Source organism: Manduca sexta, chromosome 25 (assembly GCF_014839805.1).
Source record: "Manduca sexta isolate Smith_Timp_Sample1 chromosome 25, JHU_Msex_v1.0, whole genome shotgun sequence".
Classification (NCBI taxonomy): Eukaryota; Metazoa; Arthropoda; class Insecta; order Lepidoptera; family Sphingidae; genus Manduca; species Manduca sexta.
Genome location: NC_051139.1, coordinates 1,040,650 through 1,068,347, shown reverse-complemented (window position 1 = coordinate 1,068,347; position 27,698 = coordinate 1,040,650). Strand labels below are relative to the sequence as shown.

The window sequence follows — 27,698 nt, the reverse complement described above, 5'->3', positions numbered from 1 at the left end:
TTCTGAGATCTGAATTATTCAAATTATTACCACTTCAAATTTCCTTTAACTTACTATTCAAAGGTATACAACGACATTCGGACATCGAAAAATGTGGCGAGCATTCGGCGTGCACAGCCGAGCGTTCATGCGGCGAACGGGCGACTCAGTGTTGACTAATGAACCGTACTCCTTGTGATCCGTCTTTACTGGTGAATATATATTGTACATGTCTTACAGGGCTCTGTAACAATATTCTTTGAGGATTAATACATGTCATACTATTTATTGACTGTTTTTTTTTTTATAACATATCATGTCAATGTTAAATATACTTTTTGCTTGAAATTAGGTTTCCCCTATTATGTGAATAAAGGCCGACTGAATTTCCATCACTTTTTTGAGGAATAATAAATGTTTTGTAAATCTACAGTAAAATATTTCAAATAAACCTTTAATTGATCCTCTTTAATTCCAAAACAGTAAAATTAATTTTTATCTACCTTATCTCCAATATAATAATATTTGCAAGTAAAACCGCGTTATTCCGAGTTGTATGTAGAACAAATGAACTGGCTTGACCTAGTCGGTCTCCTGATATAAAAACAAACTTGGACTAAAAGCTTTGTGTTTCGTGAGGTGAGTTTTCCGGTGGCCCAAACTTTCTAAACTTTTTTTCGGACGGCCGCGAACCGAAAAGAATGATCTTGTATTTTCGATGTGCTTGTTGGTATTGAATAGCTACTATCTGATAATACAATTCTAATTATTCATTCTACAATTAAATTAAGTAAACATAATATATAAGGACAACCAAAATTATAATAAAAAATTACATCAATATGACTTAAAACCCGCACTGCTTTAATATGCATTACCTTTAAGAGAGTTAAAATATAGTTTATTTATACTACAGACAGTAGAGAATTAGCACACAGAGCTACTAACTTCGTATCCATCAACGGATTAACAGTATCCGGAGGTACAGACTGACAAATGAGAATCTCTAGTAACATCTATCTATACTACAGTATGGCAAGATACGCGTTGCTAAATGATTGTTATTATGTATAGCAGAGGTCAACGCTGATATTGGCCTTTAGTCTCTATTGTAGACAGTAATTAGCATGAATGTATTCAGTGATGCAACTTTAAAAATATTAAAGTAAATAGATGTTGCTCGCAGGATCGTTGCGTGAAAAGCCTTTCTCACTATAAAAATCCTAAAACACTGTTTCGATTAATAACGCCACATGTAAAAGGACAACACTTTGTATTTTAAAAAAAAAACTATGAACTCCCACGCCAGGGTAAACAGTAGCCTATGTGTTTTAAATGCATGAAGTGATCTACCTACGAGCCAAATTATATCTAAATACGTTTGGCTGTTTTTGCGTTTACATATAACAAACATCTAAAGATTTTCAAATACATTCCCATTTATAATATTAGTAAAAGTAAGATAAGATGTAAGATAGTAAGATTATTTTTAACAGATTAATAAGGAATCACTAATTACGTTGTTTTGTCCCTTACTCTTACATTACAGCTATTTAATATAATGCAGAAACCATCAAATAATTAGTAAATCATGTTATGTAACCAAATACATTGCGTAATTTTTATGAAACGCGTTAGAGGACAACGTCGCTAAACAATCTGTCCATCAAATGTTAGTGAACACAAAGCTTTGTACCGTTAAATGAAACATCAGACAGTTTTACAGTGTATCAAACAGCGGTCTAACTGGATACCGACAAGTTTATCAGCTGTCCGTTGTAAATAAGCGGTCCCGCGTTGGGCGCCAATTCGCGCGGAACATTCAGCGCGCCCGAAGCGTTTATTGTTATTGTGATTCTTCTTGTCTTCTTGGACATCCCGACAGCTACTGAATGGAATTGTTTAGTTCTTTCAAAGAGTCAACGGAGCACGAACTTTTGAAATGTGATATTTTTCAGTATAAAAGTTCGGGAAAGATTGTTGCGAGTTGAAGGCGGATTAAATACTGTTTTAGTCGACAATTTACATGTCGTATTATTACGTTATTTGTTGCGTTTAATTTTATTACAATTATTATTTAGTGTATACGTAATTTCGATAACTGCAAAATATTCGAGCTTTTAAATACTGGCACTTGATTCTAATGTCATAAAATAATATTAAATAATTATTGATATGCCTGATATTTTTATGTCTACTCTCTAAAGCCAAAAATATCAATATTATTTTCTTTTACCGAAACATGAGACAAAATAAAAATCCTTACACAAACACGAATTATTACTTTGCAGTTAGCACCCAATGTTAAGGAAAATTCTCATCAAAATTGTTCCAAATTCCAAGAATCTCGAAAACATAAGGGGCGTTAGTTATTAGTGGAATGGGGAAGTGGAATTAATTGCCAATCTAGTATTAAATTGGTTTGAAAATTAATATGTTTGTAACGGCTGTCGGCGGCACGTACCTTAGCTCTTCGACGACCTCTACTTCCAGTTTGTACAGATTAATATCGAACGCGTTACTTATAACTATATAACAAATAGTAACAAATGTTTTCTGACAATTTAGATTTTAATTGTTGTCTGGATAGAATTGGTTTAAGTGAAGAGTCACTAGCTATAGTTAATAAGAAATCTACATGTATGGACATACGTTGTCTATCTATCTATCTTTTATACGGAGTTACTAAGACGCAGCCCTCGCCTATTCCAAGGATTTTTTGTTTTAGCTTAGAAAATTGCAGCCAGTATTATAACTAAAGTAATAGCTACAATTCAATGCCCTGCAATAGCTTGAGGTTCAAACTGAGTAAGGCGATTACTGTTTAGACGTGGCTTACACGAGCTAGCATTCTGCTCGTCTAGTAATTTAGTTCCATAAAAAGTTATAAATGTGGCAGAAACAGCATAGAACTTTGTGACAACAAATGTGCAATCAGCATAGAGAAATATACATTTTTGCTACAAGTAACACAGTAAAAAAAATTCTAATGCACTCTTAATGATGCAGCGAGAGCGAGTCGAATTGCGCCTTCTCTCTCAATTGCCTCAGTCAACGAACTCCGACACCCAAAACACACATAAAATAGCACAATAACTTGCTGATAACGCTCACAAACGTTTTTAAAGCCGTCACGAAGACGTTATGGCAACGTTACGGTGCCTAATTGGCGTGAGGGAGCAATTACACGGGCTAACGACCCGTCACCGACGCGTTACCGACCCGGCACAGGGCAACCGTTGTCAGTTAAACAAACTACGTGTTTTGTACCCTTTGTAAGCGCATACTTTTAACAATAGACGATGTAGGCTACATTTTTTATTTCATACAAATTTTAATCTGTAGCTCTTTGAAGAAAAATGACATTGATGATAAGATCGTCGTTTATTCTTCCTGTTTGTTCATATTCTTAAAAATATATATACTTTCCTATGAGATTTGATGTACAATAAACAGTTTAAGTAAATAAAATTTACATCAGGGAGTAAGTCATACATAATCTCAGTGGTCATCCCATCTACTCCAAGAGACATCTGGTGAGTTAAAATTTGCCTTTGTTGACTTTTACATATCCAAATGACGAGACAAGCATGCCAGTCAACTGATGGTAAACGACTCGACCGGCTTCAAAAAAAGCAACACCATTCAAAAATTTAATTTACGAACCATTGCGCTTATTATCCTGAAACATAAAATGTTGAGTCCGATAATGCCCAGTAATTAGGGTCCATAACAATGGCTTCGTAGAACCCAAGACCCTAAAGTTTGTGTTTCATTCATAGCAGTGTAATGATTATATCTTTGACAGCGATCTTAGACCTCAATAATTTCTTGACTGTAATAGGTAGAGTAGGGAGAGTGCCAACTTATTCTGGATTATATTTAATCTCCAAGCTACAATTTTTCCCATGATAAAAGAAGTTCCCGCATGCGTCCCGCAAGCAAAACTAGTTAATAATACAGTGTTACAATTTTAACTCCATTATAGCCTTGTGTCGTAACTACGAAAGATCTTCGATCACAATACAGAGCCGAAACAAATATTTACGAACAAACATCCCGGCTCATTGTGGTGTGGGCGTGTGGCGCAACATGTTTCCCACATGTTGAAAGGATTTGCCTTTGTTTTTATAAACTACGGTTTTCCGAAATGAACATAAGGATCTAATTTCTTTAAAAACCTTAGAACCTAATCAAGTACCCTATTTGATACTTCAACTATGCAAGTTACACACGCGCTCTCTACGCGTTATCAACGTACTCATTTGTATGTAAAAGGCCAGTAAGTTACACCAGCTGCTCCTGAACAAACCGCTATGGCGGCCTTCTCATCATTCACAAAAGCTGCTAAAACATTCCCGCCGTGCCAACCGGCTTTATAGTTATATACAATTTCTCTAGCAATATTGCATCTTGTATTGCTTCGTCTAGTTATTAATAGCAATACCGTTATTAATAGCAGATAACGGAACAATCAAGTAGCTTCCGGCAGCAAAACAAACATTTGCTAGAACCTTTTATTCATCATTCAGCTTACATTTAGCCCCAATCCCTTTAAACGAACAGCATCAAAAAGCTGCATAGCAAATAACCGAAAATTGCAGGCTACTGGAATTCTAAGAACAAAAATTGTTTTCGACATTCTGTTCTATTTACTGTGCGGTTAAGTTGTGATTTGTTTGCAACAGGCAACTTGTCAATCGTCGGGACAAATAAATAGGGTACAAACTACAAGCCGACATTCAATAACATACCGATTCTGTTTACACATGTAGGTCAGTGCGGCTAACGAGTGACAATATAAAATAGAAAGGAAATGGACTGCACGCGCAAGTTACAAGCATAGGCGTTTAGCGGATATTGTGGGTGTCAAGACATAAGCGACAGTTCGCTTGTTTAGGTCTTTGCCAAACAGCGCTGTGTTTTAGATTGGCTATAGCCAGTTTAATTGCTGGATTTTATGACACAATATCAATATCGGTGCGCACAGCACATTACAATAAATAGGCATCATGTCATAATTTTGGCTGCTGCTGCTCCTGTCAGCCAGTCATAGCAATTACAATGAGGAGAATAAGTTAGTCTCATACTAAAACAATACATCTATTGTATAAAAACATTCACATGATATAACCTGTTAAAACATTTCAAAAATACACATGATATAGTCTGTTTTCAATTTGACGCTAGACTCATCTATTATCGTATCATGGGATAGAATACCGATCATCAAATGTCTTAAGTAATACGTAAACTTCCTCTAGTTGAATTATGCGTACATTTAAACTAAAACTTGAAAACCCGCTTCTTATTATAACTTGCAAACTCGGTAAAGTAACATGCACGTAACAGAGCGGCTGACCCAATACATCTGCTGATATAAATTGACCTTCCCTCCCCACCGCGCGCAGACAAATAGAGCACGACAGGAAACGTTCGGAGCAAGGGCAGGCCAAGTTTGTTTGGTCACAAAGCCACCGCTGGATGCCGTACGCTTCCATTTGATCTCGCTCGGGATTTTACAAATTGTGATATTTTTTCAGTTATCTGTTGTGTTTTCTGTTACTATGGGTTGATATTCAGCATTTTGACATCTTGAAAGTTATTCTAGAAAATACATTATAGTTGAAAATAGTAAATATTTAAACTATCAGATTTAAAAACTACCTTTAAATTGTTTAAATTCATGGCTTTTTTCAAAAGTTAATAGGTGTATAATACGTGTAGTTGAATGAGGGTACACGTATTGAAGTGTCTGTGTGTCATGTGTGTGTGCGTGTGTGTGTGTGTGTGTGTGTGTGTGTGTGTGTGTGTGTGTGTGTGTGTGTGTGTGTGTGTGTGTGTGTATTATGATTGTTTAGTATGAGTATAATTGTATGTGTGTTGTGCGTATGAGTTATAGTATGCTACTGGGCTACTTTAAGTAGTGCTTCAATGTCGTTATATTCGAGGGAACATAACCACTTCTGAACCTTAAATTTCATTTCTCTGACTGAACAATGTTTAATTATACAATTTGCGTTACCGTTTACTTTATTATAAATATGGGGATGAAGAAAGACACTGAATCTTCTTGCAAAAGATGTGTTTACTTTTGATGTGGGTAGTTTATATATACGATCGAGTAACATGTTTTTATGTTTAGGCGAATCTAAGATGGTACGATGCGTATTTAGCATAACTCTCAGGATAAATAGACTACGGACTGAAAGAACTTGAGTTTCTTTATAAAGACTAGTAGTTGGATACAATATAGGCTTTTCAAAGATCACTTTGAGCACCGATCTTTGTGCTCTCTAGTAACATCATATATGACGCCGCTGTACCACCCCAAACTATAATACAATACGATATTACAGATTGACAGATTGCATAATAAACAGTTTTAAGTAGTTCAGTGGAAGCTGAAGTGCGTAAGTTTTAAAAATGTATATGAGTTTTCGAACTCTATTTGCTGACGTGATCAGGTGCTCTTTAAAATTCAGTTTTTCGTCAATAAGTACACCAAGGTACTTAATACTGTGAGATTTGCTGATAGTTTTACAGGTGCAGTGTAATGAATTAGGACAGGTATGAATTTGAATATTCATGTTGGACGGTGGGGCCGAAACTTTAGTTTTGTGAAAACATATATAGGTTGTTTTTGATAAATTGAGTGTCAATAAATTGTTTTGTAGCCAAATGGCAATGTTTTTCATTCCTCTTTCGGCTACATCAAAAACTTCCGACCAAGTATTTGCATGAAAAATAACTGCCGTATCGTCTGCGTAACATATGATATCAGAATTACTTATATTGGTTTTAATGTCATTTATGTATAAAATAAATAATATAGGACCTAATATGCTTCCCTGTGGAACGCCGAATTCTAAGCTACATGGATTGCTTTTATCTTGATTAATTTTAATACATTGTTTCCGATTAATTAAATAGCTTCGAAACCAATTCAGGCAAATACCTCTAATACCTAGGAGTTCCAACTTTCGTAACAAAATAGGAATACAAACCGTATCAAAAGCTTTGCTTAAGTCAAGGAAAACGCCTATACAAGCTTGTTTTTTGTCTAACTGTTCTACAATAATTTTAGTCGTTAAGTCAACTGCGTTTTCCGTTGATTTGTTTACTCGAAAACCAAATTGCCTTTCTGATAGTATATTGTGTTCGTCAAGAAATTTAATCAGGCGTTTATGCATTAATTTCTCTAAAATTTTAGAAAAAGACCCTAAAAGTGATATTGGACGATAATTACTAGGTTCAAACTTGTCCCCTGATTTATGGATAGGAGTAACTGCTGCCATTTTCCAGGCAGATGGAAAAATACCCTGTGATAAACTAAGGTTACAAATAAATGTTAAGGGCATAATTATGTGGTTTTGAATGGAGTATAACAAACGGTTTGAGATACCATCCAGGCCTGGGGCACTGGATGGTTTCAAACTTACTATCAAGGATTTAATCTCTTCTTCGTCAGTGGGATCAAGAAATAAAGATTGTAAGGGTGTATTGTCTATTGCTACTTTGCGGGCAAGTGAGTCCTGGGTTTCGTTAGAAGTTGACAGTATATTATTTGCTAATTGTTTTCCAACACTAGAAAAATAATTGTTACAGTAATCTAAAGATTTTATTACAGAATCTTTTGTTTGTGTGAGCTCCAATGGTACTTGTTTAGTGATCTTTGTATGTGTAATATTTTTAATGGTATCCCAGAGCTGTTTTGGACAATGTTTACTCTCCTCTAGTTTATTTGTATCATAATTTTGTTTTAATTTACGAATAATGTTACCGTAGAAATTTCTGTAGCGGGTGTAAATGAGCTTAATGGTCTCATCCTTTGGGTTCTTGCGAACCCTAGAATGTAGGAGGTCTTTGTGTTTAGAACACCTAATTAGACCAGGAGTCATCCAAGGTTCGATGGTAAATTTTGAGCGACTTACTAGTTTTTTACTGTGTTTTTACTCAGTATATCAGCGATAATAAATTCAAACTCAGCAACAGCTTCGTCGATTGTACTTTTATTGATGACCACGTTCCAGTTAACCTGGCTTAATTCAGCATTAACCGAATCGTAATCAATTTTGGATATCAATCTTCGTTTACTGGAATATTTATTTATTTTAGTAACTACCCCTGCTATAACAATGTCATGATCTGTTATATCTGTATTACACACAACTGATTGCGTTTCGAACTTTGACGTAACATGAATATGATCTAAACATGCGTTACCACGTGTGGGCATATTAACTATTGGTTTAAGGTTCAGTTCAGCCAGTAGACACAGATAGTTTGCACTTGTATTTATATCCGAGTCATTTTCTAAATAGGTGTTTATATTCATATCACCAGCCACAATTACACATTTAGTGTCTTTAATCATTTGAACAGTGCAAGACAGGGAATTTAGAAAGGGCGAGGTGTCAACGAAGGATGGAGAGCGATATATTCCTAGTACGGTTATATCGTTTCGTATAGAAATTTGAAGGCAATTTGCTTCTTCGATCAAAGGTTCAGTGACCTGTGCCGACCACTGGTTGTTAACATATGCGACAACCCCACCAGCTCTATTTATGTATTTTGTTGTCCTATAGTTATTGTATCCTTTTAGCTGTGGAATAATGGAACTATCATTTATCCAACACTCCGTCAAAATAATAATATCAAATGACATGCGGAGTCTCACAAGTGTGGTTAGAAACGCATTAAAATTATGTTGTAAACTTCTGATATTTAAAGTCAAAATCTTAGTATTATATTTATGCGAAAACATTGCGCTGCAAGATTCAGGGTTACTTACTATATGGCACGGCATTACAGACGAATCGAGTTCTCCTAGTATATCGTAATTAGCCATTATTTATTATTTTATTTGTATAAAAGTACATATATTCCGAAAAAAGTAAGTATGCTTGCCAAAAGTAACCCGAGAAGGCACAACGCAAAATTTTAAATTGATCGGTCTCATTATTATAAAGATCGATTTCATGGATTTCGTTAACCTCAGTAGCTTTTTTATTCATTGTGTATGTTTTTATTTGGTGTGTATTGGTATGTATGTTTTGTGTATTCAGTGTGTAAGTGTATAGTGTAAAAATATGAAAATATAAAATAAAATTAAACTTGTTATAAAATAGGCAAAAATTAAACAAAAATATAAATAGAACAATCTAAAACAAGGTTGTGCTATATAACATACTGACAGTTTACTCCTGGGCATGCAGATATAATTTAGAAGTTTTTGGCTCGCTTTGGAGAACTTTATCGATGTCTTCCTTTGATTTGATGTGATAAACATCCGAGCCTTTGCCATCGTGTTTCTTGACGAAAATGGATCCGCCCTTTGTCCAGCAGTATTTGAATCCAGCTTCTTTACAACGAGTTCTACATTCACGAAATAAAATCCTGTTGGCTCGAGTTAATCTTTCATTGAAATAAATGTTGGTGGTTATGCCTTCTATGTTAAGGTCATCCGTAGTTAGCCGTCGTGACTTAGCTGACTTGTAGAATAAGTCTCTTGCATTTCGGCGAGAAAATCGGACTACCAGCGGTCGTGGAGTTTTCATTGTTGCATTTTGACGTGGACCTACGCGGTTTACATAATCAATGTCAGAGTCGGATAGATGCGAACCCACTTTAGCGGCTATAATTTTCATTAAGTGTTGGGGGTTCTCATGTGCTGCTTCTGTGATACCGAGTATTTCAATTTCATTAGACATCATTGATTGGGTAATAGAGTTAATTTGGTTCTGTAGTATACAATTTTCATTCATTAGGTCTACAATCTTGTTAGATTTTTCTTCAGCTGCTGTCAGTCTGCATTCCTGAGAGGAGAGCGTAGATGATAATTCCTCAATCCTGCTTTCACACCGTCTCAAGGCAGTAATGGCTACATCAAATTCTGTTTTCAAGGATGCTATTTCAAGACGCAACAAACGTATTTCATCCGTCAGTTTACATAGAGGCGAATCGATGTCTTTGTGCGATGTAGTATCGGACTTACTGATGGGGTTTTCAATATCAGAGCTATTTCTTTTCGACAGACATACACAATCAGGACACTTCCATGTTTTCCTTATGTCACTGCTCACATTTGGGATGTTGACACAGAGAAGATGATATCTTTTGTTACAATTTAACTTTGTGCAACAGACGAATTTTCTGTCGGTGATTATATTTGTACATGTCGCGCAGCAGTTACCTTGTTTAGGACTCATATTAAGTAAACGCTTTCTATAAATCACAATCAATTGTATTAAAAATGCTCTGTTCAATCTGGCAACGTGGCACGGGGTTAGCTTAATGGGCAGAACTTAGGCGAAAGAAATGTACTGTACAGAGCGGCAACGCGGCATGGATTGAGCGTGGAATTTGGCAACGCACCCAACGCTTAGATAGCACGAGTTGTCGTAGGTCAGTAAATTAATTATTTTGAATTGTTATATTCTCGTATTATCACTTTTTAAAACACTATTTATCACCTCTGTTTTATATTTCACTTCTGCAATGTTTATAAGTTGTAATGTAATAAAAATATAGTACTGTTATTAGCTTTATCCACTATTTCAACAATAAAATTACGGAGCGTATGCAAATAGATGTGCTTGCATTGACGGTTCGCGCGTTTGAATACTGAAGAGTTCCTTTGTTTGATGACGCTTTAATTTCATTAACGAAGAATTTTCAGAAAAAACTATATCATTTATTAGTGCTACATAATTGTTTCTATTTTAAGAACGGACTTTTATATAAACCTAGTCGCGTTCCAAAGCTTATATTATAATTGCGTGAAAGTTTGAGGCGATTTTTGGACGTCTGTTGCCAATCCATACGACCCGGATGTTTGTACCTTTTATCTCGATAATTTCTAATAAAGGATAATTTATAATTTTATTTTTCGTATAACATTTGTGACGAACTTTGCACACCAGCAAACATTTTACAATTCAAAATTCTCAATGACACAGTATTACGATGTAACTAACTTATTTACATAACTTAAATGTTTCCCAAGGGTTTCTTACATTAGTAAATTTTACGTAAATTGCTTACGCAAGTAAAACTAGCAAATTAACGCCCAAATAAAGAACTTATTCCAATAATATTTAAATAAATTGCGCAATCATACTCGCAGGCATGTGGGCTTAATATCAGCCGTGATTTCTTGGCATACGCCACTGATATTAATGCAATATACCGAAGATGGCTGACGGGACGAGAATAACTAATTCAGGAATGGAGGCTAGTTTTTCTAATAAATTAACGGACTTTTGCGAAGTTATAATATACTCATGTCTGGTACATTATGATTAAATAGTATCCTATATTGATATACTTGATAAAAAGCTTTCTAAATCTAAAATAAGAGAAAATTCTAAAATGAGAATATAAGGTGGTCGGAGCGGCAACATCATTCTTTTAGTCATAAATACACTTACACACATCATATTCGCACTAAACTACAAAATGAGAAAATCAGTAAACTAAAATCCGTCTTTTATCAACAATATTTGTTATTCATGGATGATTTTTGGCACAATGTTACCAGAGGTGAAGACGAATATATGGCTTTATTTAGGTAACGCAAAGTAAAAATTCCCTGTATACAATGAAATAACACAAGCAAGCCGCTCGATTGACGGTAAATGCTTTCGTTCGTCAAAAGATCACAGTATTCTTTTTACCATTGTAGGGCGATGACTCGGTCAATCTGATGATAAGTGGTCACCATTATCCACTGCCATTGTCATTAAATTGTACACAAAAAACCATTAACCCCCATCGTGGTCATAAGACCCCATTATACCGTTAATATTCAACGCACAAGATTTCCATTAAACTTTGTACATTTTAAACAGTTGCCTTTTGCTCTCAAATTCATCTCTTAAGGTTTCACAGAGCTTTGTTTAAGTTTTCAAGCCTTATCTCAATATACTTACGGTAAGGAACAAACATACTTTGTGTTTTGGTAATGTTACTTTGTTGTAAATTCAATAATAAAATTCAAATAGAGGATAGTGAAAAACTGCGTAAATGACGAACGTCACAATTAAAATTGAAACTTATTATACGATTCATTTGATTGATAATCCTATACTTCGCGGTATTGCATTTCCTCGCTATCAATCGTAGTGTGCGTGTTCACTCAGGCTGCTCACGCACACTAAACGATTATTGAAAGTAATGAGGCGCGTCTTCATGGATGAAATGATTTACAGATGCCCTTGGAAAATTATTTATTTATAATTTAAATGCTATGCGGACAAAATAGGTTTTTTTTATTTCTGTTAATGACGAGACGAGCTTGCCGTTCGCCTGATGGTAAACGATATATACATTGCTTAACATTGAATTTCTTAACATTTTCGCTTATAACTTTTTTATTTATAGTTCTACGACGAAAGTTACTAGACCAAAGTTGTAGAGAATTTAATTTGCAACAAAAAATGTTCATACATTTTTTTTGTCAGATAAATAGTTTAAGAGATACATCGTAAAACCATTTCAACCCCTATTTTCAAGATGGCGGCCGTGGGACAAGGGTGGCGACCCCACAAACTTGGTTTTAGCTTTAGACTGACCCCCCCTACACTTCAAAAAAATAAAATTGCGTCCTCTAAAAAACGCAACCCCAAATGTAACTTTTCAATGGACTAATTAGGTATAACGATTTATATTTTGGACGGAGTTGAAATTCACGAACCATTTCTTTAATAAACGCTTTAACCACGTGCGCTAGTAGACATACATACATAGCATCACACCTTTTATATTTTCAGAGGTAGGCAGAGGTTAACATGCCCACATTTCGCCAACTACGTTAGGCCCCACGTAATATCGGGAACAACTGCAGACTAGGTTGATTCTGGGCAAAAAAGCCAATAATACTTTTCCCGACCAGGGATCCGACCCCGCAACCTCAGTGCGATAATCTTATCGGATATACTATACAATTACTCCATCGAGATACATAGTAGATACGCTTGCAACAGTGTACTTAAACAAACAACCATTTTGTTTTTCATAAAATTAACATATTCCGTTACAAAAACAATCGCGGACAAGATATAAAAACGTCTCGACAAAATAAACATATTCTACGAAATAACGCCCAAAGTCTCCCATAAGCAACATACAGGTACTAAAAACTTATACCTGAAACCGTTCAAGGACTGGAGACATTTCCCACAGGTTGTAACAGCCAGTGATAACAGTAAGATAGAGTACGCAAGCATACACCTCCACTCGCATTTATATTCATGCTATCGCTATCAAATCCCTAGCGAGCAACAAGGACGGCGATACATCAGGATGCTAAAGATAATAAAGTGAACTGGCAACGCGAAATCTTTTTAAGTAACAGATTTCAAAAAAGGAATACCGTAATTTTTTAAGCATTTAAAAATAACAAATTAAAAACGAACATTAGTAAATTTAAATATAGAACGGGCATAATTAAAAGTAGAAATGGCTGTATGCTGTGTGAATTAAGATTTATTTGGTAGTTTTTCTAAAGGCTTTTTAAATATTTTTCATCTAATAATGATATAAAATTATAATTTATCAACATTATTCATAACTAGCTTTTGCCCGCGGCTCCGCCCGCTTTATAAAGTTTTTCAGGCTAAACTTTTCCGTTATAAAAGTAGTAGTTTTCCGGGAGCCTATGTTCTTCCCAGGGTCTCAAACTGTCTCCATACCAAATTTCATCTTAATACGTTGGGTAGTTTTTGAGTTTAACACGTTCAGGCAGACAGATGCAGCGAGGGACTTTGTTTTATAATATATTTTTTAATCCTTTTTAAGAGGAACAATCCCGTCGTACATCATTGTTGCATAACTTTAACCGTTTACGCAGCACACGCAACCGAAGCTCTGAAAACTAATAATTTTTCCCCGTTTTTGCAACATGTTTCGTTACTGCTCCGCTCCTATTAGTCATAGCGTGATGATAGCCTATAGCGCTCCACAAATAAAGGGCTATCCAATACAAAACAATTTTTGCAGTTCAAACCGGTAGTTCCTGAGATTAGCTACTACTGCTCCGCTCCTATTGGTCATAGCGTGATGATATATAACTTTGAGCACTCTACAAACAAAGGACTATTCAACACAAAAATATTTTTCAGTTCGAATCGGAAGTTCCTGAGATTAGCCATTACTGCTCCGCTCCCATTGGGTATAGCGTGATGATATATAGCCTATAGCACTCCACGAACAAAGGGCTATCCAACGCAAAAAGATTTTTTCAATTTGGACCGGTAGTTCCTGAGATTAGCCATTACTGCTCTGCTCCTATTGGGTATAGCGTGATGATATATAACCTATAGCACTTCACGAATAAAGGGCTATCCAGCGCAAAAAGAATTTTTCAGTTTGGACCGCTAGTTCCTGAGATTAGTCATTACTGCTCCGCTCCTATTAGGTATAGCGTGATGATATATAGCCTATAGCACTCCACGAACAAAGGGCTATCCAGCGCAAAAAGAATTTTTCAGTTTGGACCGCTAGTTCCTGAGATTAGTCATTACTGCTCCGCTCCTATTAGGTATAGCGTGATGATATATAGCCTATAGCACTCCACGAACAAAGGGCTATCCAACGCAAAAAGAATTTTTCAGTTTGGACCGGTAGTTCATGAGATTAGCGCTTTCAAACAAACAAACAAACAAACTCTTCAGCTTTGTATAATAGTATAGATAAATATGAATTTGATACTGAAGCTTTTTACTAAACATAATACTAATATTTAAGGATGACTTCTGTAGAGATTTGCCATTGATAATAGCGGTTTCTTATTTAAAAAGAATCGTTATAAGCAACTGTGATTTTCTTTTTTATATTGTTTGAATATGTGTAAGAGAAATGAATATATATAGATTCGATATTAAATTATTGTTGATATAAAACTATTTGATGTTTAGTCTCATGCCGCCGATCTAGATTTTTGCTATTTTTTATCAGCAGGCGTAATATTAGGCGAGCGAGTCACTAGTTGCCAATATTTTCTGCTATTTAGACCACACTGCCTAAGTTCTAGGGAAGATAATCTACATTCTATATTATACGAGGGTCCGCCACGGTGGTACATCACACAGGAAAGCGAGGTGAAGTAACATTGCTGTTGCAATTTTGACATGTCTATAAATTTTAAGCCTCCATTTGCTTGCCTTCAATTATGTATACATTGTCATACTACAATCGTTAACGCTAACTATATGTATGAGAATAGCATATACTAGCGATATACTTATCGTGAAAATATGTCATATATATTTATTATGTTTTTGGTTAGCGTTAACGATTGTAGAAAGTCATCTAAGCTACACCCTGAGGTCTTGTATATTCAATTTCATACAAAGACGCAATCACCTCTAGACACCTGTGGGTGTCTCGTCTGAAATGTTGTTGGTTAAGAGTAGTAACACTAACATCTGCATAGCACTACACTACCATCGTCTTGGAACGTTAGGTTTTATAACAAGCATCTTAATACAGTGCCTATATTTTCCTTCACACACCACACAGCGTTCCTAATAGTTCCGGCCCGCGTGCCGACGAATCGATAATGTTAGATTGTTAGTTCGCTACGACTATGTGATTCCATAATCGTTAATGTCTCATCCTCTCCCAGTGTCCTGAGCCGAGGTTCATAACCCGTTAGTGGGTTGCCCTCAGCATGGTCACTTAATTTTCAAGGGCTGCGAGCGCCTTAGCCGCTCACGAAAAGTTCAGTGTGTTTGTATAAGCCGGCCCTTTCCAGGCTAACAAACATAAGGTCATGTTGAAACACAGCACTGACAGATACATTAATGATAGTAGGTCTCTCATATTTGAGAGTCCACCTGGGTAGGTACCACCGCAATGTCTATTTCTGCCGCCAAGCAGCAGTGTGTAATCACTGTTGTGTACTGGTTTGAGGGACACTGTAGTCAGTGTAACTACTGGACATAATAATACTTACATCCCATGTCTCAGGATGGCGAGCGCAGTGGAATACCAAACAATACTTTGTAATTCAATGTGTTGGATGGTGTTTTACTGTTTATGGTCGTATCACTTACCATCGAAAAGCAAGCTCGTCTCTTCATTCAAAACAATAAAAAAATCATATAAAGCCATACCTTCAACCAGATTCGCATACGACAATTAATCATTGAACGTAATCTATTGCGCGTTAACATCTATCACTTACCACATACGCGTAACGAAACTAAATAAAAATGTATTTAAAAGGCTATAGAGTGCGCTGTTGCGGTAATAAACAGTCGAAAAACGGGTCAGTTCGCATTATCCCAGGAGTCGGGGCGATAAATAATATTTCTCATTACAGCCGGTCGGGTTTCATGATAAAATTGTAATCAGGACATGCTCCAATACCCGTGAAAGACTAGCGGCTTCTACCGGATTTACTCGAAATAATGTAACGTCGGGAGAAAATTATATTATAAAAAACCGCGATAATATCCGGAAAAATAGTTTTATTTAAACGGAATAAATAATTAAAACGTAAACCATCTATATAGTCGCGATCAGTGATATTTTAGACAAAAGATATACGTCACCTATACTGCATTTGGATTTCAAAAACGTTGCACTATCGCACACAAACAACTTAGGGCCTTAGGGTTTGTTTCACAAAGTTCAAATCAATATCTTACAGTTATCCTATTAAACAGAAAATGTAAATAGTAGTAATTTTATTACCATTTTTTCAGGAGCGTAGATTAGAGCGTGACTTGTATTTAGTCGGGTTATTTATCTAACGAGAATCATTTAATCAAAAATTGTGAAATAGTCCCCTAATATTATAACAAACTACAATATGACACGTGAAAGCAGTGCTTCATACAAATATCAACCCTGTTTTATATACTGACCCACATAATGATTTCTTATGTTTACGCGAATGTTAGACATTGAAATTAACTTAAATTCAATGGGGCAAACGACCATGACCCCCGTGACCATGAAGGCTGCAAAGTCTTCGAAACGTCGGGAGAAATATAAAATATAAAAAACTGCGATAGAATCCGAAAATTAGTTTAATTTCAATACTGACCCACAGCTGGGCACGAGCCTCCTCTACTACTAAGAAGGATTAGGCCTTAGTCCACCACGCTGGCCTAGTGCGGTAGACTTCACACATCCTCAGAATTCCTATAGAGAACTTCTCAGGTGTGTAGGTTTCCTCAAGATGTTTTACGTCGATGTAAGCAAGCCACAATTCACAAAGAATACACACTTAATTTTTGAAAAGGCAGTGGTGTATCCTTGGGATTTGAACCTGCAGACATTCGTCTCTGCAGTCCGTTCCACACCCAACTAGGCTATCGCCGCTTTTTATATTATAATATACGCATTATATTACATTCTTTAGACGTCAAGCTTCAACGGATGCAGACGTGACACTTCTTAGCCGATTGTGCTAATTAGCTCAATCGTAGCGTGCCACTCGCAAACTAAAGTATCTACAACGTTTTTAATAAAACATCATGGTCGCCACGAATCTAACTTAGAAGAGATTTTTATAAGATTTATAGTCAAGGAATGTAATGATACTATCGAAGTTGCTACAAGTGCAAGGTATTTATAAAAACAATCATTTAAGTCCCAGCAATAAGTTGCATCGTGTATGCAAACCTATCATCTACTTAGCTTACTTGGTTCCAAATACTCAGGTGATCTTAAATTAATTGTTTTTTGTGAATGAGTAGTTTTCGAATTAAGACTACTTTTTGGCGAAACAAGAGGCATGAATTATTAATAAAATATGAAGTTTTCATGAAGTTATGGAATATCCTCTGTATATTCTTACATTTAAAGAAAGCATAAAATATTGAAGCTAAAATTAGGCTGTGTGTCGTTTTAAAGTACGTAGGTACAGAAATTCATAAGGGAATAATTTAGTTTTATATTTTCACAAAAAACTTGAATATTATAAATGTTTTAGTTCATTACGCAAAAATTAAAATATAATTAAAATGCATGGTTTAATAATAATCTAATTTGTATATTGCAATTCAGGTAACAAAGCTTATATCTAGCGCCACCTAGCGCGTCAACTCACAACCCGCGAGCTTTAAAGTTCAACATGTACAAACGCTCTCTACCGTGCAAGCCGCCAAACATTTTCCTCGAAAGCCTTCCGCCGCAACCCGGCATCTGTCGGCGACAAGCGGGACTGGCCAGACCCTTCCCGGGTCCCCTCCCTCCTCCCCGGGCATCTCCCCTCGAAAGCCTATCGATCCGTCGCCACTACAACTTAGGCTAGCTAAGCAAAGCACTGTCTTCTCTTAAATAAGTGGAAATTATCTATAATTCAGTTTTGGGAGGCCTGTCCTACAGTCGGAGGGCGTGAGGACTCGCGAGCGAGGTGAGTGACCCAACACCATGACCTCTGTACTCCCATTCATGGTGACGTAGGGAAACGCAATACCCCGTGATTTATGGTTTTTCGCGTATTGTGTTTTGTTTGTGATTACCATTGTTTTGATGGAATGTCGGACGGAGTGTAACATGCGCTTGCAAATAAATAGGTCAGTGATAAAAGTTTAATGTCGAATGCCGATTTACCCCGAAATGGGTCGCGACACGTCATCGCGAACTCTATTCTGCGTTTCGATCAAAGCATCTTCTGTTGCAATGCAGTATATTACGAGGTTTATTATATCGTGTGCAGTAACAGTGCGGGTTTCGGAAAATTATTGCAACTTTAGTGCCAGTTCTTACAACATTGCCTTATTTGGAAAGGCATTTCAAGTTTGACGACACCTATGCAGGATTTTAATACGATACGAAGTTTCTCAAATTAAAGAACTATAAAAGGGTATAAACCGACATAGCTACATTTACGAAATTTGCTCGAATTAAATGATTTAAGAGTACATAAGGTTAGAATACAATAGAATTAGAAGATCAATGAAGTTTATTTAATATATACTAGTCCATTCAACCTACTAAAACTCGTTCAATCTGGATTACAGGACGGCGTCGTCAGCGAGACATCGACAGAAGAGCCATACCACATACAGAACGACGGGCACCCATCGAACCAGGACGTGTACATCGACGCCGATGAAGGCTCCGGTCTAGAGACCGACGAGAGCTCTGGCTCCGGGTGGGGCGCAGGCCCTGGCCCCGACGACGAGGACGGCCGAGGCTCAGGTGACGCTGTCCAACTGCCTGAAGATGACGAAGACTTCACCCCGTTACCAACATCGCCGAAGCAGGCGGAGCCCGTGCTGCCAGAGGATACGGAGGAGCCGATCAGTCTGGATGTAGATCCCGTCCCCAGCACCGACCCTCCGTCCCCCGTCGAAGTAGTTGTTCGTGAGTAGTGGCTGAAGCATGCCAGTTTTCATTTGCGTTTATTTTGGTTTTGAAACGATCGGTCGTCATGCTATAATATATTAATTGTGAAATGTAAATTCTCATTTGAATTTACTTTATATTCGAAGACCGGTTGTTTCATAGTATATTAGATATTTTGCACCGTTTTAAAATATTTTTTGTTTATTTACTGAATACAGAACTATTTAACATTTAATTAGAATTTACCGTGTCAGTAACCTCTAATTAGCTAAGAATCGAAGGCAAATACAACGCAATAATTATGATTCAGCCTTGAATTAAAACTTTATTATCTGTCCATTGTTATATTGTAAGCGTTATTTCATCTGCCCATTAGTTTCCTGTTAAACGTAACCCAGTCATATCCTCTGTATTGTGGTGTTTTAACCGAATAATTCTGATTGTTTTAATAATTTAATTAAGCGAGGACATCGGTAAGTGTTTAACGACCTGTTTAGTCTTTTTAATTTTATTTTGCATGGATTCATCATCATCATGCAAAATGATATCATCTTTGAATGAGACCTCCCATTCAGCATACGAGGTAGTAGCATGACTAGGCCTACCATCACTTAGATTGGTTCTACGACTATCAAATATTCTTTGATTATTTTTAATTACAAAAATCATAGTTTAATGTTATTATTCATATTTTGGCGAATAAAATATTAATGCTTTAGTCAGATATAATTTTAGTATCCCAGATGACTAGAAAATTAATAAATATCTAAGTAAATCGGATGGCAGGCCTAAGCATGAGGTATATAGCTCTAGGTGCTAGCTCTAGTTATATGCCGGTCATCACAAACCCATTAGCTTATATATTAACCAGCCTCGCTCCCGGCTGGGCAAAGCTTTAAGGACTTCAATCCACATTCCAACAAGGGCTGGGCTGGCTGGGCACTGCCCAGTGATTGACTCGGTCCAATAGATGTTTGGACCCTTATATCCATCTAGCTTTTATATCCATGGTTATTTCGTTAGTATCTTGATGTATTTCGTTTTTATTGGAAGCTTGTTCATGCGATGTTCCCTCCCGATCCGTAACCAAATATCCAAAGTCTTCGTCATCTAATGTATCGCTGTGTGAAGTTATTAGTTTTAAAACATGTACATTTACATAAATCCTTGCTATTTGGAAATTAAGAAGAATTTAACAAGAGAACTTGATAAATCTAGATTATTGACAAAATTAGTTTGCTATTCAGATGAAACTTTTAAGGTTGACATTAGTTAAACAAGCAAGTACTGATGGAGAGTAATCACTGCCCATAGTCACAAATAACATAAAACATAATTGGCAAAGAGAACCTTATTTAAAAGATTGTAAGAATATTTTGTAATAAATTAACCTCTATTTAGTTGTATTGACGTAATTTTAAAAGTTTCATTTGAATGTAACAAGAGGAAAAAGATTGATTGAGATGAAAGATTTCACCTGAGATAGGCATGAAACTGACTTGTATGATAACTGTTCCAGCTGTGAACGCTAAGCCCAACGAGGGGGTGGTAGAGGAGCCGCACGGCGCGGGGGAGGAGGTACCCTCGCGCCCCGACCAAACAGACATCAGCATCTCCGGCGAGGAGACCAATCCTTCCACGGTGAGTAACGGACTCTGGCACTTATGTTACCTATTTTAATGCTCATATTACTTTTAAACCGATTGAGTTGGAGGTTCGATCTCCACAAATCAAATTATGTTTTGCAGAAATAATCTAACTCACAAACAAATTAAAATTATAGAAACGACTTCAAATTGTCAAAAATGATGAATATAGAACTGAAGCTAGCTATGTTACCGCACCGGAATACCAAAAGACAATATTCATTATTGGCTAGAATTATTTTACTGTCTGGGGAGAAACATGTAACTCTCGGGCAAATTCTTCGGAATTATATTATGCTCTCAATAATCATTGAATTGATTGAATCATGACCACGCATCAGCCGATTGAAATTTGGTCAATTCTTATGTAAAATTATTTAGAAGACTAGTTTCTTCCCTTTGACCGTTTCTCCCTTTACATCCACTTAAACTGTATTATTTTTTATTATTTAACATGTATGAAATTATAACTAACCAACGATAATGTACCAATAAATAAAGACAATCATAGTTGGTTGTCAGCACACTACCTAAGATGGTTTATCTAAGTTAATATAGCTTAGTTTTTGGTCCGCAACCAGCTTCCATTATAATGACTACATGATGCCATCAGACACCAGGAAATTGTGTTTTAAAATTGTGTCAACAGACCAGGATTTCCCCGTATATGATGTCGCAGGAAGACCAAATGATAAAAAGTATTTTAGTCACTATCTCGATGTTTACAATACGAAATGGAATGAAATTATGTTTTCTGAGTATTTTGTTATTTGTAGGTGTTTTGATGTTGACGGGAAGAGTGGTTTGTTATCTAGTTATTATAAATATCTTATATGTATTCAATGGACGTACGATGTACTAGTCGATATGTCAAACGTTCAAATTATAATTTAAAATTCTGGTGGTAGGATATATTGTATATTCACCCGGATAGCGATCACTGAACATAAGGTGTTAAAACCCGATACAGTGGCCCGTGTAAGCGTGTCTCGTACCGAGATCAGCCGGTGTATATCCGGTTCCAACAGGACGGTATAATTGTATCGACTGCTGACGGATAATCATCTCTCGTCAGTCAACTTTCTATTGGACACCACTACACTTACCATCAGGTGCAGGGTCACTTTGTTTGCACGTATAAAAATAAATCTTATTAATATATTTCTCGTTTTCGCAAGTACTTGTATATGGATCCCATACAGACTGAACTGCTTGCCTGTACTCCTATATTCTCTTCCTTAATCCAATTTAATTGTTCGGTATACCTCCCGCAGGACCAGCTGCCGTCCGGCAGTAACGCGGACGCGGAGTCGCGGCAGCGCGAGGTGGTCATCATGGACGTGAAGCCCGAGGACCGCGCCACCAGCTTCTTCGCACAGCCGGGCATACTTGCCGGTCAGTATTACTTTATACAGCGTCATTTTGACATTGCGCTAATAAATAAAACCACATACTCGTCTTCACTTTTGCTGACGTGCCAAAAATCATCCGTTTATAACGAACATTTCACCAAAAATCCTGGTTTTAGTTTTCTGATATTTTTATCGTTTTATAGTTTGTACATAGATTACAGACTCGTAATGGAAAAGTAAAAGTACATGATAACCTAGGTAGAAATGGACCGGTCTGCCCAGTTCCCGGAAAATGTCCGCAGGTACTAAACTCAAGCCACACACCTCTGACTTTTAGAAGTTAGATGTATTTTGTTTGTGAATTAACGTTCGCTTTAACAGTAAACGGTAAAGGTTACCCCCGTGAGGAAATCTACATACTACAGAGTTCTGCATAATAATTTAAAGGCCGTGTGAAATTTGCCAATTGTTATGTAATTTTATGTTCTTCAATTCTGGTACATATTTAACATCAGGGTTTAACGTTACTCTCATTTTTTAGATTAAATTATAAATAAAGACTATGGTTTACAACTTTGAAAAAAATATAATACAGAACACTAAGTACTTTGTACGCACATTGGCGTACAAAACAACTGGATAAGAATTGTTTTTGAATAAAACATAAATGAGTCACTATCAATGGCAAATGTACGACGTTTGTTGAAGAACAGAATATATGAATAAATAAAGGGAAGGTCCTTATGGCAACTACTTCGACGTTTACATTACTAGTGTAAGCAGAGTTTATCCTCATGACCTACTCATTATCTATACAAATTATAAAATAAAGTCCCCTTTTCTGTCTGTCTGCATATTATCAAATTTCTCAATATCTACTGAACGGATTTTTATGAAATTTTGTATCGCGTTAGTTTAAGACCCTGGAAAGCGTATAGGCTACTTTTTATCCCGGGAAAATATATAGCGGGACTTTAATCCCGGAAAACTCCTTCACGTGGGCGAAGCCGCGACCGAAAGTTAGTGAATTCTAAAAAAATGTTATTAATAAAATTAGTATATATTCAGCAGTTCTAAATTTCATCAGGTTGTGTCCTTATTTCTTAATTTCATTTTGTAACATATGTATTATGTACGACGCGCCAAATGTGTTTTTAATATGAAGTGAAATTGAAGCTGATGAAGTAACAAGACGTGTTCGTTTCGCAGCGGTGATCGGCGGCGCAGTGGTGGGTCTGCTGTGCGCGATCCTGGTGGTGATGTTCATAGTGTACCGCATGCGCAAGAAGGACGAGGGCTCGTACGCACTCGACGAACCCAAGCGCTCTCCCGCCGCCGCGTCCTACGGGAAGGGACACAACAACCGGGAGTTCTACGCGTGAGACCGCCCGCCCAACGATTACTAGTCGAATGCCAATAACATACTAACATTTTAACCGCGGATGTTACATGACTCGGTCAACGTTTCCAGATTACCAGTTCGATCTGTCCGGCCGTGGTTCCTTTGCCAGTTTATTTATTTGTACCACTTAGAATGTTAGTAGTTAGTGGCGCCACTCGTGTCCGCTTCGGGAGCGACGTCGTTTGACGCGTTCCGTTTCACGCAAGGGATCTTCGACTGCATTTTTATTAACGTGGCTAATGTTTCTGTGATTTGCATGTAACGAAACACCGACGAATTGTTTGTTTTAAATGACATGTACGGTTTGTACTGTCGAAGTACAAGCCTGGTACTAGAGTCTGAACGATGGGTTAAAGCATTCAAATTATCACGTTTGAGACCAAGTTTTATATAAGTAATGATAAATATCAAAAGTTTTCAGTGTTAGGGCCGTCGCGGTGTGTGTGGGTCTGTGTGAGGCTGAGTGTTCCGCGGTGTATTCTGTATAAAATTGTGCCATCCGCTTATCTTCTACTGTATATTTGCCAATTTCTCTTTGCTGTGTCTAAAGTCACAAGTTTTATTTCCACGTCCAAATCTGATGTTTGTGTAATATAATGTATGTTAGATTATATTCTAAGATTCGTAGAATTTGTATGAACTATTTCGCCCTCGCGGATATTGTCTCAGGAACTCGATGAAAAGAATACTATACACTACGTTCCTTGTATCTATAAATAATTATGTGATTTTTATAACACATACAATATGTATGTATTTATGGACCCGTAAAAAAAATACAATAATTTTGACATTTTCTTTTTTAGTCGATTGTTTTCTTTTAATTTTAAGTCTTATCGATTTGTTTGTAAATCAAGTAATCAATATTTGTTGTAATTTTAGTGAATTGATATAACTTTGTTTTAATAATTTTAATCTCGTCATTATTTTAGGTTTTAGTTACGAAGCTAAGAATTTACTCTTATCTTGGTTGTGCAACGACATTTTGTAATTAACTTTGTGTCTTACGTACTTTGTGCCATCTTTTGTTCTAAGCAGTAATATTTGTTGATCGTGCTTTAGGCGATCTGTCAAAAACTACATATTTAATCTGTAAAAAGTACATTTTACATTAAATTTTATGATTGAAGAAGCAATAGTTTCCAATTTATGAGAAACGAAATGACCAGTAAAAAGATATGTAAATTTTTGACAGATGCTCTAAACCGCCAAAATGGCGTCACGATTTGATAACACGCTAGTTAACAGTCCGCTCTAATATCTACAGTGTTAGTTAATTCTGTTATTTAACGAATGACATCACGTCAATTAATTTATTTTATAAAAGAGGGGCCTGTCGAGAAAATTTGCTGACATTATCAACCTTAATCGATATTCCAATAATGGCGTCGGAGAAATATTCTAGTATATTTTAATGTTTGTATAAAAAATATCTTGAACATTATTGTATGATTTCTAATAATTATGTAATTATAAAAAAATCTAAATTCGGTTTATTAGATTTAACGTGCGTTTTTCATTTCAAGAGAATGAGGAAACGTAACCATACAGCCAAATCGATTAACGTAATATCGATTTATTGTTGTAAAATTTTCTCACAGGCTACTAGATTGTTGTAAATGACACATTGTTAATAATGTATTGTTTAAGTTCATACAAATAAGGTTTATATTTGCATGTAAACTATTGGGGTTGAATATTAAAATAATTGCAAAGACAAGTCTAAGATCTTATTGGACATTTCATTAGTAATTTAGAATTTAAAACAAGTTTTTGATGTAAGAATTTTAGATGTACATTGCATGTAAAAAATTGTTGAGTAAGAAATTAACTAGAACTATATTTGTCCCGTCTTTTCATATTAGATAATATTACAAGCGGACTTTGAGTAGTTTGTGCAATGATGCTGTTATCTGTGACCCTCACGCATACACAAATACCACAAACACTTATAATTCTAGATACAACACTAACTCATATACTATTGTGAAGTTTGAATATGCGTGGTTGTGTTGCGTGAGTACACATTTTGCAAAGTGAGTATTTTATACTGTTTGATAATTCATTCTAAAATATTTGACATGTAATTATTAAGTGTTGCCAATCAAATAAAAAAAAAATAATTTAATTATTTTTTAAATCATTCTAGACTGTATTTCTTGCTTACACAATGCAGTTTACATCTAAAAATCTATATCCAAATACATTCCTATCTGATTGGATAGAATACCTTGTATGCTGTAGGGGCGAACAGCGGTGGGCCAGGACAAATAGAATGGCCATGACTCCAAAACGATTCCACAGCCACGAACTGCTCTGACTGTAATAATTAAACCCACGTCATTATTTGCAACAATTATTATCCGGAATTAGACTTAACACACTAGTCCAATGCAAGGTTATATTTTCATCAGGCAGCCAAGACGCCTCTTCCTCTGTTAAGGTTCGCATGTGGAAGGAGGCTTGTATTCGCTTGGGTAGAGACCACCGTACACACGGTGTAAAACCCGCCATAGTGACCCACGTTAGTGTCTCGCGTTCCAGGACCAGCCTGTGTATATGCAGTTCAAAATAGACCGGCATAATTGTGCAAGGGATATACATCTCTCAATGTCAACACTACCTGTCACTTTGCATGTAAAAAGATATTGAATCCCATACAAAGTTATAATTTGTAATAAAGTTATTGACATAATGGATTTTTACTAAACTGAGCGTTTCAAAGCAAATTGGAATTGTTTTGTGTTATGGCGATTTGTTTATGGCCTCGTATGCGTAAGTTGTACATTGTAATTGTAAATTCTCTTAGACTTACAAAATTATTTAAATAACATATAACCAAAAAACTAGATCGCTAATGATTTTTTGTTTCTGCTATGGGTTTTATATAACTGTTTAATAATCATGAATATTTCCACATACAACACTGTAATTACTGATTTTGATAATTTTTTTATTTCGTAATCTGTAGAATAAATCAATTGTTAAAACGTCGTATAATATGTACGAATGAAAAGATAATATTGAAAATATAAAATTTATGACGTGGCTGCGAAAATTTCAAGAAAATACAGTAATATTTGTTTCAATACAGTAAAAAACTTAAAACTAAATCATTGATTCAAAAAACTAATTATAAGCATTTGCAAATATTGCACCTAATAAGGCAATATCTCCTTGAACCGCTGCCTGTCTCTTAAAGATCCATTCGTATTGTCATTTTTGTATGTATTCACTGTTGTATGTGAAAATATCCTAACGGCTAAATAAATATTTGATTTATTTCATACGAATTGAATACAGTGTGTAATAAATTTGCTTTTAAAATAATCTCTTGTTATTCACCTTTATAAATCCGGCAGCTAATAAAAGGCAACTATTGGCAGCTGTGTGAAACAAACATACAATATTGATTCAAAAATCCATACATTTAAGATATTTTTCTTACTGGCAACATTAAAAATAGAACAGAGGCTAACTGACATAAACATTATCTATGACTAAATCAATATTGTATTTTGTTACTGCGCTCATGTTATTTTTATGTTTCTCATTACAGTTGCATGCATCCAAATACGATTGTCTCGCAGAATTCAGTAAACAGATCAGTTTTACATTGCGGGTGTGTAGGCCGTAATTGCTCATGTTATCCTTACCTCACCAATACGTATGTGTAGAAGTCATATTTCTTCAGACTCTTGTCTAAATCATTGTATTAAAATATCCGGCATTCATCAATATCCTTGACCTAAAATTAAAATCATATCCAAATCAAAAACTATAAGCATAAATACCTCAAACAAGAATAACATGCGTGTAATAATCATCGACTGATATTGATACTATACGAGTCCCAAATACGGCCAATATTCATAAATATAGAATCTCCAGTGCATGCAACTGTTTTATGTAAGACGTGAAATAGACTAAGGTAGGGATCATCATACGTCGTTGTCCACTTTGTAAATATTCCTTTACACTTAGGTAAATATACAGGATATTGTAAACTAA

At 35.9% G+C, this 27,698-nt stretch overlaps 1 protein-coding gene across 2 annotated transcripts; it reads left to right on the top strand.

The window, feature by feature from the left end:
* The first annotated feature begins 73 nt into the window (after positions 1 to 73).
* LOC115453865 (syndecan) lies at positions 74 to 27,698 on the top strand. 2 transcript variants are annotated; one of them, XM_037442904.1, is made up of 5 exons: positions 74 to 191; positions 18,960 to 19,305; positions 20,807 to 20,928; positions 22,208 to 22,328; positions 23,495 to 27,698. In XM_037442904.1, the coding sequence occupies exons 1-5, from the start codon at positions 159 to 161 to the stop codon at positions 23,665 to 23,667; spliced, it is 795 nt and encodes a 264-aa protein (XP_037298801.1). In that variant the 5' UTR covers positions 74 to 158; the 3' UTR covers positions 23,668 to 27,698. The 2 variants fall into 2 exon arrangements, with proteins under 2 accessions (XP_037298801.1, XP_037298802.1); XM_037442905.1 differs by lacking the exons at positions 74 to 191; positions 18,960 to 19,305 and adding an exon at positions 19,540 to 19,760.